The 18,044-nt window shown below is 48.1% G+C and overlaps 1 protein-coding gene across 1 annotated transcript in view; it reads right to left on the reverse strand.

The window, feature by feature from the left end:
* GALNT17 (polypeptide N-acetylgalactosaminyltransferase 17) overlaps positions 1-18,044 on the reverse strand; it is a 215,862-nt gene that overhangs the window by 157,820 nt on the left and 39,998 nt on the right. The window contains exon 2 of the mRNA XM_068210116.1: positions 1,188-1,371. Coding sequence (XP_068066217.1) covers positions 1,188-1,371 — 184 coding nt within the window. The remainder of the gene's footprint in view (positions 1-1,187; positions 1,372-18,044) is intronic.

Here is an 18,044-nt window from a genome sequence, read left to right on the forward strand (position 1 = left end):
ACCCACCTGGCTCACAGAGCTGCATCCCTGGCTGCATGGTTTTCAATGCTCTGCAGGTGCCAGGCAACAGCTTTGTCACTGCCCCAATGACACAGGCATTGGACATGGATCTTTCACAATCTAAACCTCTCTCAGCTCATTTTTTTATCAGGGATTTCACTCCAGGCCTGGACAAACTGACACTTTCCTATTTTGAGGAACACTCTGGCAGCCATATCTAAAATTAACCTTCACAAAGATAAACTTGCAGCTTGTCTTTCCTCATCCTCTTAACAAAATGATGTGTCACCTCTTCTAAAGCCTGTTCTCCTGTGCTGCTTGGCAAGTAAACATCATCAGCACCTTAAGAGCTCAATCAAAAAAGGAGAGGAAGGATACTTACTGCCACCGTAAAAACTCCTTTTAAAGGCCCAGATCTCCAATGGGAGATCCCAGAGTGTCCCTGGAGGATCTCTATGCTGGGAGGAGCCTGAGGGCAGCCCAAGGGCCCTGGAGGTCCTGTAGGGACATGAAGGAGCTGGCAAGGAGGGAGGGAGGGAGAATCTCTGCACACTTTTACAGGGTATTAAACACCAAAATCTTAGTGAAAGCAGAGCTGAGTTTCTGATGGCATCACTTCCACCCAAAATCATGGACTGCTTTAGGAGAACAGAGACAGACTGGGAAGAAATTAACTTTTTTTTCCCCTGATAAATCATCTTGATGAACTCTCTCACTCTCTCCAGCTACCTGGAACAAAGGTGGGGCCAGGTGGGGATTCTTCTCCCAGGTATCAACTGACAGGACAAGCAGAAACAGCCTCAAGTTGTGCCAGGGGAGGTTTAGGTTGGATGTCAGGAGTGATTTCCTGACAAAAAGGGTGGTCAGGCCCTGGCACAGCTGCCCAGAGCAGTGCATCCCTATCCCTGTAGAGGTTTAACAGCTCTGTTGATGTGGCACTTGAGGACACAGGCCAGTGGTGGCCTTGGCAGTGCTGGGGAATAGTTGGACTCAATAACCTTTGAGGGTTTTCCAACATCAGTGGTTCTGTGATTCCATGAGCTCATTCCAGCCCAGCCACTCCAGTTTCTCATCATTGAGCAGGGCCCTGTGTACGACGAGAGAAGAGCCAGCAGCACCAAACCTGACTGGGAAAGCACCAACACTCCTGAACACAAACATTCCCTCCTGGGGCCCCTGGCACTTACTTGGTGGGGCGATAATCCGGGATGGAACGATCCAGGGAAATCTTCTCACTGAGGTAGGAGTTGTAGCCATATTTCTCATGGGGTCCCTTGGCTTTCTCCTCCTCCTCGGGGGACAGAGTGGCTGGGAGGCCACCCTTGCCACGGCCACCATAGCCCTCAATGAGACCAAGGGACTTGGAGAGACCTGGGGGGAAAACAAAAACAACATCCCTTGTAAAACTCATCCCTGGTAAAACCCATCACCGGTAAAAGTCATTATTAGTAAAATCCATCCCTGGTAAATCTCATAATTGGTAAAATCCATCATTGGTAAAACCCATCATTGGCAAAACCCATCCCTGGTAAATCTCATAATTGGTAAAATCCATCATTGGTAAAACCCATCATTGGCAAAACCCATCCATGGTAAAACCCATCATTGGCAAAACCCATCCATGGTAAAACCCATCATTGGCAAAACCCATCCATGGTAAAACTCATTATTGGTAAAACCCATCCCTGTAAAACTCATTATTGGTAAAACTCATAATTGGTAAAACCCATCCCTGGTAAAACCTATTGCTGTTATTTCCAACTCCCAAAATAAAAAAAACTCTAAAAATCCTGATTGTTTTGGGTTCCTGGCTGTTTTGGGTTGGTTTTTTGCAGACATTCCATGTCCTCCTTCTTTGGCCCAATGCTGGAATAAAAATGACTCAAGTCTTGCAATTCCTTACACAGGGCTCGGGCACACTGCTCCTGCCAGCCCTGCCCCTGGCGTGCAGCTGATCACCTGTCCCAGGATCTGTGCATTTATTTAGTTGGTGGGGAGGTTATTCAGGCCTCCTTCCCACTCTCAGAGAGGTAATTACAAGGAAGGTTAGATGTCCCCAGGAGAAGGATAGGTCGAACACAGAGCAGGAATAAAACAGGGCTGGTTAAGTGCCAGCTGAATGAATTTTTGCTCAGTGTGAACAGTGAACAGCATACAAATGGCAGGGATTTAAAAACAATTTCCCCTCAAACCTTTCTTATCTTTTAAAGTACAGTGTTCCCAGACCCTTATCAAGAGGAATTATTTATTTATATCTGCATAGCTGAAGGAAATAGGCAAAGTTCAAAATGAGCTGCACATAAAGAGCTCCATGGATGATTTGGTGGTGGCTGTGGGAAGCCAAGTCCATGCTCATGTTATTATTTATTAGATAGGATACCTGGAATTTTAATTTTTTTTCATTAGCAGAGATTCACTCTCTTTTTGTCAGAAACACAAAAATAATAATAATGATGGATTTGGGTTTGCTTTTTTGTCTGTTTGGTTTTTTTATACTGAAAGACACCAGGGTATATTCCTATTGTTTCAATGGCAGAGCCCTGACTGAAAACAGGACAGATTTTGTCACCTCTGAAGCTTTTGAAGGGACAATAACCTTGAGGATGGTCCAGCTCCCAAACCTACCACTGACTTCCACTGTCCTGGACAAAACATTCCTGCCTGCTCACAGATTTAAGTATTTTTTTTTCCTCAAAAAATAGCATTGAGAGACAGGAAAAAATGAGCTGGGAATGTAAATCACAGTTGGAAGCACAGTTTGAAGAATTATGATGAGTATTACTATTATTATTACTAGTAGTAGTAGTAGTAGTATTCCTTCTGACAAGGAAGCTCTCAACATCCTTCCCTGCTGCTGTTGTTATTGATTTATTATTATTATTACTGTTACTGTTACTATTATTATTATTATTCCTTCTGACAAGGAAGCTCTCAACATCCTTCCCTGCTGTATCAGAGCCCCTCTGACCACACTGATTAGATTTTATCTGAGGACAATAACAACAAATCAGCTGCCAGGAGCCCCAGGCTGTGATCATACATCCAGGCTGCCTTTCCCAGCCCCAGGCTGAGCAGGAGCCAGGGGATCCCTCAGGCAGGCTGGGATGGGTGGCACTTTGTGGCCTGCAGAAGCTCAGCAGATCACTCCGTGAACTTCCCAACCCCAAGTGGTTCCACTCCAGGAACCCTCAGCATCTCCCAGTTTGCTTTTAAAGCTAAATTTTGCTTTTCTTGATTCCTTTGAACACATTTCTCCCTGCCCCACTGCTTTTACTTTCTGTGCTTTGAAGCCACACATCTGTGAGGAGGAAAGTGGGGACTTTCTGAGGGGGCAGAGGCTCCATGGATGGAGGACACTGAGTGGGATGTGGGAACCATGGACACCCCAGCACCTGGCTCTGTCAGAAGCAGGCTTTAAAATCACAAGCTCAGGTTATTGCCAACAGCTAATAACAGATCATTAACTCAGACACCGAGGCAGTGCTTGTCCCAGAGCTCCACACTCTAACCAGCAGGGAAGGATGATACCTCCAAGGCTAATCCATCCCCAGCAAGATCCCAGCCAGTCTCCAGAGGTTCTGATCTCTGGCTCAGGTGAGGGAATTGTGCTCCCAAGCACAGCACCTCAGTGAAGGACCTGGAATTCGAGGTGAGGAATCTCCTACAGTGCTCAGAACACCACCAACCACCGAGGCCACGCCAGCCTGGGGGACAGATCCCAGCACCCATTTCTCTCTGCTCACTCAGTTCATTTCTGCACATTCTGTCTTTCTACTACTTTAAGCTGGTAAATGCTGATAAACCAAAATCATCTAACCAAAGAAATCAATCACATGGATCCATTTGTGTTGGGCAGGGCACCACCATGAGCCCACCATCCTGCCTTGAAGGAGAGCACCTGCAAGGAGAGTCATGGAGATGAACATTGCCAGGTGGGGTGTGCCAGGCAGGATCCCCTGTCTGTCTCTGAGCTGGTTCAACATTTCCTCTCCAGCCCAGGCTGTTGGGAGAGTTCAGGAATGTCACTCTGGTGTGTGGCACTCGAAGCAAGAGTCAAGAAGGTTTGGCAAAGAAGACAATTCATGTCCAAACAGAAGAGGAAGGAATTTGTTTCCAGCTGGCTGCAAGGTGCCTCAGGAGGGGCAGAACTGAACACAAATGGTGACAGCACATCCTCATCCAGTCAATCCATTCATTGGCTTTTATTCACCACATTTTCGGGCACCTTTCTGTGAACTTGGGGTGCCTTTGCTGTAACTTCAGGAATTATCCTGAGCCCAGCCCATGTGACTGCTCAGGATATTCTGGGATTCCATGAAACCTGCTTGGAATTGGCCTGGAAGGGCCAGAAGTGACAGACAGAGACAGCATGAGCAAAAAAGGGAAAGAGCATGGTGCCATCAGCTCATTTCCCCAAAGAAAAGGATGAAAGCAAAGAGTCAGGACTGTTCTCGAGTCACAGAGCAAATCCTTAATCATTTTGGGCAGGCACAAAGCAGAAGTGCTGAACCTCTGCCAGAAAGTCTCTCCTGATGCCTGCTCCAGCCTACCTGTAGTGATAAACAGCACTAATCCCCACCAAAAATCTTTGGAGTGAATTCAGCCCCTAGGGAATTCTGCAAGCTCAGGAGATGGGAACAGGCTGCATGGACATGAGGTGTTGGTGCAGATCAGAGCTCTGAGCAGCCACAATCTTCACTCATCCCAAAGGCACACTCACCCAAAGCTAAAACAGGATTTTTTTTTTTTTTAGAATCTCCTAAAAATTCTGAATTTTGGAACAAATGGAATATATTGCTATTGTACTGCAAGAATAGAAGGGAAACGAAAAGGCAAGACACCACTTGGAGCTGCCAAGATCTGAGCCCCTCCTGCTGGAACAGCCAGACATGGGATCCCTGGGGACTGGCAGGAGTTGGTTTTCTTCAAGATGATATAAAAATTTAATCTCTACAGCAAAATTATTCCTAGACTGAGCACAGTTAGAGTAAATATATTAGTCTCTTCTTAAGCTGAGTGTATTTCAGGAGGAGGCAGGAGTTTTCTAGGACAGAGAAAACCTTTAGTGAAATACAATCTAATGTGATTTGCAGCCTTCATTTCCAAAGGCTCCCTGGGAAGGGGGGGAAGGGGGGGAAAGCTTTTTGCTCCATGTCAGCCTGGATGAAGGAAAACATTAACCCTCCCATACAACCCTCAGCTGAGGAAACTTGTGATGAGGGGAGGGGCTGGGGAAGAAGGAAGAGCCCTGAAATGAAAAGACATTTCTGAGAAATGGGTGCTGAAGGAAAACATCAACCTTGCAGTGCCTAAAGGGGTCCTAGGGGCCTGGAGAGGGACTGGGGACAAGGGATGGAGGGACAGGACACAGGGAATGGCTCCCAGTGCCAGAGGGCAGCGATGGATGGGATATGGGGAAGGAATTCCTCCCTGGGAGGGTGGGCAGGCCCTGGCACAGGGTGCCCAGAGCAGCTGTGGCTGCCCCTGGATCCCTGGCAGTGCCCAGGGCCAGGCTGGACAGGGCTTGGAGCAGCCTGGGACAGTGGGAGGTGTCCCTGCCATGGCAGGGGTGGGATGGGATGACATTCAAAGTCCCTTCCAGCCTAAACCATTCTGGGATTCTAATACAGGAAAGATTTCTGGAAAAGCAAATTTTTTTAGCTGCATCTTTCCATATTTGTATCTCCTGCAGCAGGTGGAAGCCACATTCCAGCAGGTAAGAGGAACTTGAAGCCCCTCTTCTCCAGAAGGAATACTTAATACTGAAATGGTACTGGAAAACATGGGAGCCATAAAGCAAAATTAAAGTAGATATCTCTGCAAAGCAGAGCTCTTACTCAGTGAAGCACAGTGGAGTTTTCAGCCCCAAGAGCTCTCCCAGGGATGGCTGTTCCTGGCCTACATCAGCCAGAGAGCTGAAGGCCAACAGGGAATTTCTGACCTGGGGAAAAGCCAAACCAAGGAGGTAAATGGCCAATGTGGGGTGTGTGACCTGCTGGGAGCCAGAGAGAGGGGACACCCAGAGAGGCTCTCAGGGCAGTGTGTGAGAAACCAGAACTGCTACAAGGGGCAGAATGTCCCAGGGAATGCTGGAAATTATGGGACTGCTGAAGCCTTTAGTGCTGTCCTGCTGATCACTGCAAACACAGGCTATTCAAGGGAGGGCTCATTAACAATAAGGGGGATTGGCAGAAGAACAGGCAGCAATTTTCCTTTGCAGCCCTGGTGGAACCTGGGGCATGGAATTTTCTCTTCTTGCAGCAGTTTTTACACAATTTTAGCCATATTTGCTGAGACCTGTTGTTATTAGGGTAAATAACTCCCATTCCTCTGGCTGTAGGTTACACCTGTGGAACCCTGTGCTGCCACAGGGCTGTGGGAACTGTGCAGGGAATACAAACACAACTGTGCAGGGAATACAAAGTCAGCTTCCTTTGCTGTCACTGCCTCCCCAAAGCATCCTCATACCCCTGCAGGGGAAACTAAAAATAAAGGGATCAGAAAATGAGAGTTTGCTTTCTCCTGGGGAAAAAATAGATATATAAAGTTTAAAAATGAGCTTAAATACTAGAGCCCAGTGAAAAACCAGTATTCCCCTGAACCCTATAGAATTCTCTTCACTGTACATCCTACATTTATTTTTCCTGGGGTTGACTACTTATCAAAAATTTATCCCCCAAATTAGATGCTGCAGCTAAAGGGTCAGTGCTTCCCCTTCCACTGGACAGTCTTTTTCCAGGAGCTGGATTTAGCATATCAGGACATCTCCCCTAGTTCAGGAATGCACAGAGCTGCCTGGTGTCCTTTGACATGCAAATGAAGTGTTGGTTTACTGCAGAGATTACCATGAGCATGGTGACTTTCAGAAATGGGGGGTCACAAAAACTCCCACCCTCTGCCTTCACACTGAATGACAAATGGGAACTCAGAAAAAGCAGCAGATGAATGGGCCCAGGCTTGGCAAGCAGAGATTTAGCAGATACAAACTGAAAATAGAGCATATTTCACCTGTACTCTAACATATTGCATCTCTGAAAAAGCTCCTGCCTATGAAAAAATTATGTGAATAATTCTGGCTGAAATGAATTTGTCCAACAGAGCATTAAGATTTCACTTAAACAATTGTGACAGGTAGGGGTGAGGGAATTGAACACATTTTCTTGCAGCCCAGCCAGGCAAGGACCAAAACCAGGATGGCACAGCTCATTTTCAAATATATTTAATAATATAACCTTTTTAATGCCAGGCTGAATGGGGCTTGGAGCACCCTGGTCTGGTGGAAGGTGTCCCTGGCCATGGCAGGGGGGAATGAGATGAGCTTTAAGCTCCCTTCCAACACAACCACTCTGGGATTCTCTGATTTAGGCTTAGATTAGATGATGACCTGTAGAAGAATGTTTTAAGCCCAGCTGTGCTCACATCATTATGGGAACAGTCAGACAATGTCCAGGTTTCTGCCCACCTTGCACTCCTTGGAAAGGATGGAGAAGGGAGCACAGTCACTGCACAGGTCTGCAGTCTCGTTTGAAATGTTTAAACACAAATCTACATTTACAGGTCCACACACACGGGGATTCAAAAATTATGTTTTCTTATCAATGTAGAAATGGAAACAGAGGGAAATTACTTTCAGAGCCACAGGGAGGATCAGCACCCAGAGCAAGGACAACGCAGTCATCAGGACAATGTCAAAGCCTCTTTAGCCTATTACACTACCAGGTTCTGCTTCCAAATGATAATTCCCCAATCAAGATTTGCCCCTGGCACAAAACAACAGAAATCCTTCCCCAGGCCAAGGCTGTTTAGTTCTGAGGAATGATTTATTTGGTTCCAGCACCTGGGACTGGTGAAAGAGCTTGGACATCACTCTGTCCTCCCTGAAAGTCCAAAAATAGTGGCATTTACCACTCTGCTCACATTGATAAAATAACTTGTTAAGGAAAGCAGAACTTGGCAGCAGAGCTGGTGCAGAGCAGAAATCCATGGGCTAAAGAAAGCTCTTTGCAGTTCAGCAGGGAGAGCAGGCACTGCTGCCACGGGAGTCTCAGGCACAGAGACCTCATTCAGACACAAGAGACAAGCCTGAAGGTGATTCATATCCCAGGGAAAACCTGGACACATGTGAAGCATTCCTGGAATTTTAACAGTGAGAGGAATGCCCTTCCCTGTGGGTACAGCCCCCCCTTCCCCAAAAGTGTTCTGCTGCTGCCCCTCTCAAAGGGGAAACTCCACTCAAGAATCCAATCTCTTACAGCTGTTACAGGTTTGTCCCAAAAGGACCAGTTCCAGCCCACTGCCCATCATGTTTGTTCACATCCACAGCACCAACAGCTGCCTGGGAATTCTGGCTAACAGCCTGGGATCTGGGAGCACGGAGGGATGAAGGGGATTTGCAGAAAAGGTAAAGAAAGGAGTTTGTTGCAGCAATCTCATCTGCATGTTATGACACAAATACAGACTTATACCTCTGACTAACATAGGGGACTGTCACATTCTGGAAATACTGGAGAAAGGGGAGGAAAAAGAGGCAAAAAGGAGTAGATCACAGTGTGTATCAAAAAGGAAAATCAGGATCAAAACCATCACTAAGGTAATTTAGTGAGAGAGCTGACTACACCACACCTGAGATGTCAGAGAACTCCTGAGAACTGGCTTTAGAAAGCCCTGCCTAAGGGCTGCTTTCAAGGATTCATATTCCTGGGATCCAGGCAAAAGCATTTCCCCAGCAACACACAGCAATGTATTTGCATGAGCTGGTCAGAACTGTCCAGAGCAACCTTCCCAGCAGCTGCTTCCTGGTCTGTTCCAGTGGCACACATCTCCACAAAGCACCGGCATGCCCAGGAAGCAGTGACAAAGCACAGGAGACCCTCAGAGAGGGGAGGGGACTCTGTGGATAGCACCCAGCATACTGGTTTAGGTTGGGAGGAACTTTAAAGTTCATCTCATCCCCATCCTTGCCATGGCAGGGACACCTTCCACTGTCCCAGGCTGCTTCAAGCCCTGTCCAACCTGGCCTTGGGCACTGCCAGGGATCCAGGGGCAGCCAGAGGTGCTCTGTGCCAGGGCCTCCCCGGCACAGCCAGGTACCAGTGAGGAGACCCAAGCAGGGAGAGAACAGATGCCCACAGAGCAGAGCAGGTCCCCAGCACAGCACAGCAGGACAGTAGCTTCATCCACGGCAACACAACCAGATCTGCACGGCTGAAACACCCCCTGGTGAGGCACTGCCATCAGCAGCCTGAGCTCAGGTTAATTCCAGGACCTCTGTCCCCACCGCCATCACTCTGCAGACAAAATGTTCACAGGCTCCTCCCTCTAGGCCTGTTGGGCCATCTCCCCTTCTTGTCTTGGGCTGGGCGTGTGCATTCTATTTCCATCTGTCAGAGCTGGGGCAGTTATCCTCTGTTCATGGGCAGTTTTCTTTATCTCTCCCACAGCCAATCCTCCCTCCAGGAGATCTCTGCTGTCCATGGCCAGTGAGTGTCCCTGCATGGCTGAGAAAATTCCATCATCCATGGGGAGAGGCTGTGCCCAGGGGAGGAGCCAAGCATTCCTACCTGGATACAATCTGACCTTGGCACACCACAGCAGCCTTTGCCCACTGCATTCCCAGAGGAAGCCCAGGCCCATCCCCACCAGCCCTGGAGCTTCAGAGGAAAACTCCAGCCTTGTGCAGGATCCCTGCTCCAGCAGAAGCACAGCTGGCACTGCAGGAGGGCTGAGCCACCATGGGATGGGACTGCTGCCACCCCCCTGACACACAGGCTGCCAGGCCTGTTCTCACTCTGGCAGTGGTTTGGGGTTTTTTTGTTGTTTTTTTCTTTTTTAAATTTTATTTTGTACTATTGCATTTGTATTTTTAGTTTTCCTAATAAAGAACTGTTATTCCTATTCCCATACCTTTGCCTGAGAGCCCCTTAATTTCAAAATTATAATAATTCAGAGGGAGGGGGTTTACATTTTCCATTTCAAGGAAGGCTCCTGCCTTCCTTAGCAGACACCTGTCTTTTCCAACCAAGACACCTCCTCAGACACCAAGCCCCTGCCAGGGGAGCTGCTCCAGCCCAGCCACGAGCCTGGAGTCCCCTGCTGAGGCTGCAGGACCAGAGGGGCTCTGGGCACGTGGCTGCTGCTGCTCTGTGAGAGGAGGATGGAAGAGCTCTCCTCACCCTGACAGCAGCCTGGGGAAGGAGCCACACTGGGAGCTTTGCCCAGCCATCCATCTGCTGGGAGGGAACACACAGGGAGCTGAAGCCTGATGGAGTGTCCTAGGAGGAGTCTGTATGAGCAGCTACCGAGGCCATATAGCATAAGCCACAGCAGGACCTGACTTTACAGGTCTGACACAGTCCAGTAACTTCAAAGATCAATGCAGGGCCTGGCACTGTTCCAAAGGCAGACAAGGTGCCTGCTCCACGCAGCTGATGGGGTATTGATTCTCCACACACCCGAGTGCAAGCTCTGCACTTGGTGGACTTTGCTGAATCCCCCAGAATGTTCCCAAACATGTGCCTGGCTCAGTGCCCGTGGGACAGTTTGGGACACAGGAGCTCCAGGGAGCAAGGCCAAGGGCAAAAGCAACCTTGCATATTTACACGGCTCAGCCAAGGGCCCATTTGGGTGATGAATTAAGCAATTACCTGCAGCTTTATTTTTAGGGGGCAGGCTGCAATTCAAGCAAGGGAGAACTTATCTTGCTCTCCTCTCTGAGCTGCCAGGACATCGCTCTGGCAGGACACACTCCTACGTGCCAGGCTGCTCAGGGACCGTGGCAGGAGCAGCTCTTTGCCCAGGAAAATCACAGATACTCCCACTGGGAGTCTTCAGGGGCAGGCTGGATGGGGATTTGAGTGACCATGGGAACAAGATGATCTTCACGTGTCCTTTTCAACCCAAACCATTTTGCTGCTGAGGATGGAAGTCTGTAAACATCTTTAGTAAGGCATTTTAAGGAATTCCCAAACTCTTCCATCCTCAGCAGCAAAACATCAGCCCTCACATTTGTGCTCAGGCAGTGATTTCTGAGGCCAAACTGCAAACTGCTCATCCCCAGGTAGTCACTCCCTCCACCACTCCAGGCTCAGGCAAACCTTTTGTTGAGCTTTCATTGCTGCTTTTATCCTCCAGTGCAAAATTTCAGTTCTTTGGGGAATACAGTCCATTCCCACCTCCATCACAACACGTTTGATTCCAGGCAGAGCTGCTGCTGGGGCACAGAGATGTCAAACTTCAGCACCAGCCCAAAATCACACAGCCAAAGGTGGGAAAACAGGGATTTCTTAAATCCATCTTGTCCCAGAGAAGCTGTGACTGGAGCAGCACCTGCAGTGTGATGGGACTACTCCAGGGAGAGGAGCAGAACCACAGGAAGAAATATGGAAGCAGGAAAAGAACAGAATCCACAAAAACACAAGCAAACAGTTTTTGAACCCCATTCAAAGGTTATAAATAATATTTAGCATTTTTATTTTCACAAGGAATCTGTTATTTCCAGACCATGTCTCTATAGCAAGCTGTTAGTGTTTGTGGTTTCCTCTAGTGCATGCTCCTGTTTTCCTTCTGAAAACACTTCCTCTGTATAGATTGGCTTGTTGGAAAGGGAAAAAATTGCTGCCATTTGGCAAGATAAGAAATTAAGAAATACCACAGTGTAAGTGCAGATATCATCAATACAAAAGTGGCTGCTCAGGTATTGGGCTGAGTTTTGTGGGTATGTGGGAGGTTACACAATTGTGTGAGCCCTGTGAACAGGGCACCTCCTCATAGAGTCCTGGGGGAGGCACAAAGTGCAGATGGTCACCAAAACACCTCTCAGGCTATAAAACCCTCCAGAGGCCTCCCTGTTTCTCTGTCCTGAAGTCTGGGAAGGGAGGAACTCACTGGTGGTGTTTGTAAGCCATGGCCCAAGCAGAGTTCCAGGTCACTGAGACAGGCGTGGCACCTCTGGACAAAAAGGGTCTGTGGGACTGAACCCTGAGCAGCACCACACTGCACAGGGGCCCTCAGAACACTTCCAGGTTTCTCCAAAGGGGCCCTTTGATCCAAATAATCCCTCCCTGGCCTACCTTGAATGTGCTCAATCTGTAAAGACGAACAGATTAGAGAAGGGATGACACTGGCCAAAACTGGCTTTCCCAGAAAAAGGATGTCATTATGACGTGAACATAGCTGCAGAGAGAGAAATTCTGAGTTTACAAGTGCATCTTTAGCAAGTATGTACAAGCCACATCCCAACTAACTGCATTTTACTGAGCTGTGCTGTGAACTCACTAATTACTTTTTAAAGTCAAGAAAGTCCATTTGGCAGGAGTTTGCTTGGTGCACTTAACTTCTGTGCTCAGACACTGTCCTCCCTCAGTGCCCAAGCCCATTTACTGCTGGTTTTGGGGTGTGCTCTCCATGCTCTCACACACACAGGGCACCCCAGAGAGTGCTTGTGCTCTTCAAACTCCTTCCATCTGTTTGTGCTCTGCCAATGGGCCGTAGGGGTGACACAGCCAAAGCCAGAAATAAAGGAGCTAATTTGGTCATCAGAGAGAAATATTCTCCACTGCAATGCCTTTATTCCTGCACACAGCTGCACTCTCCTGACAAACACAGCAGCCATGGATCCAGGATGCTTTATGTAATGGATGCATTGTTGGAGTGAGCACAGGAGCACAACAAACACCTCCTGGACAAAAACCTGGGATTGTCCCAGTGTGACTCAGTGTCTGTGCGGGGGAGGAAGAGCTCTGTGTGCATTCAAGGACTCTGCTACCAACCCCAGCTCGCTGAAACCACTCAAGTGCTCAAGGAAAGCATGAGCTGAACTGCTTTGCCTCAAGGAGTGAGCCTGGAGCTCTGCATGCACCATCCATGCACATCTGAGACTGGTTACACTGCTCTGTGTTGGGAACAGTTCTGAAGAGGCCCCAGATCTGTGACTGTTTAACTCCGTGTTTCTATAGAGAGCTTCTGATGATAGGCACTAAGTGCTTTAAAAACATAATTAACGCTCGAAGCACTCCTGAGAGACAGCTAAATATAGGACTGGGAGTTTCAGCTACCTGGAGTAGGACTGTCCTTGATCCTTTTGTAGAACACTTGGTACAACAGGGTACACAGTACAATAGGGTCTCAGTCCCATTGTGCCTGGGGCTCCCAGAGAACTTGGGAGAAAACACACCTCACTCCATATCTAGATGTCAAACACAGAAAATGACTTATCCAAGGTAACTTAGCTGAGGATTAGTGTTTACAGACAGAACCTGATTTCTTAGAAAATTGGAGAAAGGAAATTAGAGAACCTGCCATGGCAGGGGGGTTTCCTCCAGAGGCCCCTCCCTGTGGAGTGACCACACCAAGTGACAGGTGATACCTGAGCACTGACCACTGTGCTTTGGGCACCTCATTCTGATAGCCAAGCCCTGGCTCCATGGCTGATCTGGAAGGACCAGGTAAACCCAGAGAGTCTCAGCCACTACAGCATTTCACAGGATCCCATTTTTAGCCAAAGAGGAGTGTCTGGAGGCGTTTCTTGAGAGCAAGGTGTTCAACAATAAGAAGCCCCAGAGGTGGATCGCTCACACCCAGGTGTGTGCTTGTCCTCACGGGCCTCCCTCAGCCTCCTGCCCTGTGGAAGAGATCCCCAGACATCCTGGGGAGTGCCACCAGTGTCAGGACAGTCACACTTGCCACTGCATTTTTCCCTTGAGGACCAGAAAGCAAAGGGGACACACAAAACGTGGCCTTTGACAAACCTCTGGTCTGGAGGAGCTGTCCTGTATTTGCCACCCAGCAAACACCCACAACTTCCCAGGCCAGCACACTTGTCATCTCCATTCTCCTTCCCACCCTCCCAGCCCTCCAACACACACTTCCTTCTTTTGTCCTTCCATTCTGCCTCCATCTGACTTCCATCCCTTTGAGTTCCAGTCTCTTCCACACCACATCCCCTGAACACTTCAGTCCTTGCTGCCCTCAGTCCCCTCCTGTCCCCAGCATTGCCCATCCCCTGACCTGCCCAGGGGCAGCCAAGATCAGGCCCAAGACTCCCCCCAGATTCCCATGATTACTAATTAATTCCCCCCTAAAAACTGTGCTAATGAGTAAACCTGCAGCTCCCCAGCTCACAGGCAGAGACTCTTCTAGTGTTGATACTTACAGTTAAAAAAACTCTGAATGCCTTCCCATTGCTTGCCCTAAACAGGAAGGGAGAAACCCAAATTGTTAAGGCCATATTTTAATTAATTCCCAAACTGATAATCTTAAACAATTTGGAAAGCATCTTGCAACAGCTTTAAGTGAGTTATACCCTCCCCTCCCTCTTCCACCTCCCTGAGGAACACAACTAACACCCACCTGCCAAAGCTGGCCCTCCTCACCCTTCAGCAAAATGAAGGAGTTAAGAGTGGAACAAAAAGTGTTGTTGTACAATACCCAGGGTCAGCAACCTTATTTAGCAGCTCCCTGCCTTTGCAGGTCAGGTTTAGCAGGAATCTGCTGCTCTCTGGAAAATGCAGCCTCGGTGGACATCAAGCTGCCAAACCCTGAGTTCCATCCCCTCCCTGCTCACCAGCCCCTGGAGCTGCTGTGGAAAAGATGCCCTAAGAAGAGGAGGGTTGTGCTTAAAATCCCCAGGATGAGAACAAGTCCAAGCAGAGAATGAAAGTCTGACCTCACTGGGAGCTTGGGGCAGACAGCAGGAGCTGTGGATCTGAATTGGGGACACCTTCCTCTATGGGGACAGGGTCACACTCTCCCCTAACTCACTCAAGGCCTGAAGGCGATCATTTCTTTCCCCCCACTCTTTCCCAAGGACATCTTTCCAGGATCTGCCACTTTTTATTCCCTCTTGCCATGGCCGAGCCTTCCACACCCCCCAGTCTGCAGAGACTGCGTTGTCCTTGGGGAAATTGTTCACTTCTGAGCAGAACAGCTCCTGCTTCAGATGGTGGTCAAGAGAGAAACCACAAGCCTTACATCCACTCCTCCATGTTTAGGGATAAGGATATCCCATCTTTGGACAACACCTGAGAGCAGCTTGGATCTGTAATTCAAAGAGAATTACAAATGTTGAGCAGGAAGTGAGGAAAGGCAACTTTTGTGCTTAAATCTTGAGTTTCAGTACACACTTTCACAGTGGAATGCGACTGCAGGATTGCACTTGCACTTCAGTGCTGCTTTTCCCATGTAAAGCTTCCCATCACACAAGAAATTCACATCCTGCTTCCCCTTTCCCACAGTCACTGCTATGATAACCCTGTGCTCACAGCCCTCCTGCATCTCCACAGGTAATTGGCTTCCAGCCCATCCCCATCCCCAAATCCTGCCCTGTGCACCAGCCAGCCCTTCCTTTTCCTTCCTTTTCCTTCCTTTTCCTTCCTTTTCCTTCCTTTTCCTTCCCTCCCCTTCTCCTACACTTTCTGTACCATTGTGACAGATGAGTAATGGGAAGGTCAACTCTCACAATTGAAAGGCAAATATCCTGTATATAAGTTAGGAGAAGTTTTACAGATTTATAGTTGTGTTTTACCCCCCTTGTGCTGTACCAGGGGTGCCTGGGTTTCGGACATTTGGGAGGGTCGGCTCGTTACCATGGCAACAGCTGACCCCAGTCAGGATGTCAGGAAGTGATCTCCAGCACTGGACAGAGCAGGAGGAGTCGATGGACAGAACTTTGGGAGGGACCAAAGGGTTAAAAGGTGAAACCTCCATGGTGTGGGTGAGCACATGGTGATAGAATCCTTTGCCCCCAGCGCTGTAATGTTTTCTCTATTCAGTCTTCTTTTGTATTTTTGATACGGTTTTAATAAACTTTCTACATTTTTTTGAAAGTATCATTTTCTCACACCACAATCCACCCATCCTGTCTCAGCCATCTCACCCCTACACGTGCTCCCCACCTGCTGGAGTGCCTTTTTCCCCTCAGAGAGGGAATATTCATGTTTCTGGCTATTACAGCACTAATGGCAACATTCATCCCCCTTTTCTTCAAAATGACCCTTCTCACTTCAGCCTACCTGGGTACCAAACCCCTTTAATTCTATATATCCATGGTTAAGTAGAATTCCAGGATGCTCTGGATTTATTCCTCTGGATACACCTGTCCTCAGTTTTCAAATGATTGATGGAAACATCACCATTAGAAACCCAGAGTCCAAACTACCAAGCTGAACATGCTCAGGGGCTGGTGCTGATTTGGCATCAACCACAATTCAGGCTTGAAACAAAAACTGCAGGGCTTTGAAATCTGAAATTTGGAGTTTAAGTCTGTGTGAGGCTTCCCTGAAGGAAAGGCAGGAAGAACCGTGACCCTGATACACTGCTGTGCTCTGCAGGAACTTCAAAGTGAGCCGTTTGGTTAGTTCAATTCAGGTAATTTGCCTGAGTAAAAAAATGAGTTCTGAGCCTCAGAACCCACACTGGGGACCTGGGTGCATGGAGACAGCACCTGAAGGCACTGCAGCCTTGGCAATTACCGTCCACACCTTCTTTAGGGCTTAACACAAGAACTGAACTCCTGAACCCGAGGTGCTAAGATGTCTTGGGAGCAGTCTGACCCCCTGGGAGTCCTTCCCCTCACTTCAGTGAGCCCTAAGGCAGATACTTTTTATCTAAAATGGACCAGTTTGCTGCAGGTCAGGGCTTTTGGAGGGGAGCATTTACTGAATCTCATTTCTGACCCAGGGTAAGTTTTCTCTGTTGCACATCTCCCCCATTACCCGCTTGTATCCATCATCACTTCTCTAATTTCGGTACCAGGCAGATGAGGAGCAGCTGGAACTGGGTTTTTCCTCTGTTTTGCAGGGGGAAGGACAGGGCAAATAGAACACACAAAATGACAGCACAAAAGTAATAAATGTATTTGTGCTGCTCAAGGTTTCAGCTCCAAGCTGGGCCTGGTAGGAGTTTGTGGTACTAGAAATTATCTTGCTAAAAAAAACAACAACCAAACATTCTTTCTAAAGGTCAGGTTCTCAGGAGGATACATTTAGTAGGACGGTATCACATCCTCTAGGCCAAATAATTTGTCATATTTTCAATACATGCTTGGAAGGGATGTGCTGCTCATTTCAACTAGACCAGTCTCAAAGATCAATTGTTTGCAGACCAAGGCTTGTGAAATAGCCCATGTGCTACACCCCAAACCCTCCAGCTGCCAGCACAGGCAGAGATCCTGCCAGCCCAGGGAGAGGCCTGGGAGGGGAGTGGACACTGCGAGATACTCTGGATAAATTAAGGCTGAATGGACATTTTTGGCTGTGCTTTGATGTCCCAGCATGGCTGTTCTTCTGTAACCCAGAGCAGAGATAAAAACCTCAGGATGAGAATATCTGACAGAAAAAAGAACAATGTATGTTTACTAATTTTTCAAAAGGTCCCAGGGCAAATCCCCAATTTTGCACAGATTAATTAGAGTAATTAGTTAAGTCATTAACTGTAAGGTCTGTGAAGCACCGTGCTATTTTATTGTTCATTTGCACTCAATGAGATCTTGATACATGACTGGGTTTCCTAAACACCACAGGTACAAATAACTAATGACAACAGCAATAAATGAATATATTTAAGGTGACTGCAAGACTCTGGGAGAAGACTCATTTTATCAGCACAAGTTTATCACCCTCAGGAGGGAGGTGAACCTGGCCTGAGGGCTCTGTGTGCTTGTGCCAAAGCAAAGGAGCCCCACAAACTCCCCTGTGTTTGAGACTGGGATTATTGCATGGCTGAGACTGCAGGGACTGCACAGAATTTTTCCAAATCTGCTTTTATCTTTTGCAATGTCAAAACTCTGATCTGCAGCCAATGCTGGCTGCTGCTCCGCTGACTTATTTTTAAACACTTGCCAGTGTGTTATAAAATGAACATCCCTCCCCGCCCTCCCCAGGCTGGGGAGAAGAGCTACTCCTCCTCCAGGAGCAAATCCCATCTGCTGCCTGCTCCTGGGACACACGTGGAGAGAAGGCAGGAGCCTGGTGGATCCAACTGCACGAGGCACTCAGGGCTGCTGGGGAACAGCCGAAGGCTGGACTTGATCTTCGAGCCTTTTCTAACTT

This window comes from Anomalospiza imberbis, chromosome 20 (assembly GCF_031753505.1).
Source record: "Anomalospiza imberbis isolate Cuckoo-Finch-1a 21T00152 chromosome 20, ASM3175350v1, whole genome shotgun sequence".
NCBI classification, from domain to species: Eukaryota; Metazoa; Chordata; class Aves; order Passeriformes; family Viduidae; genus Anomalospiza; species Anomalospiza imberbis.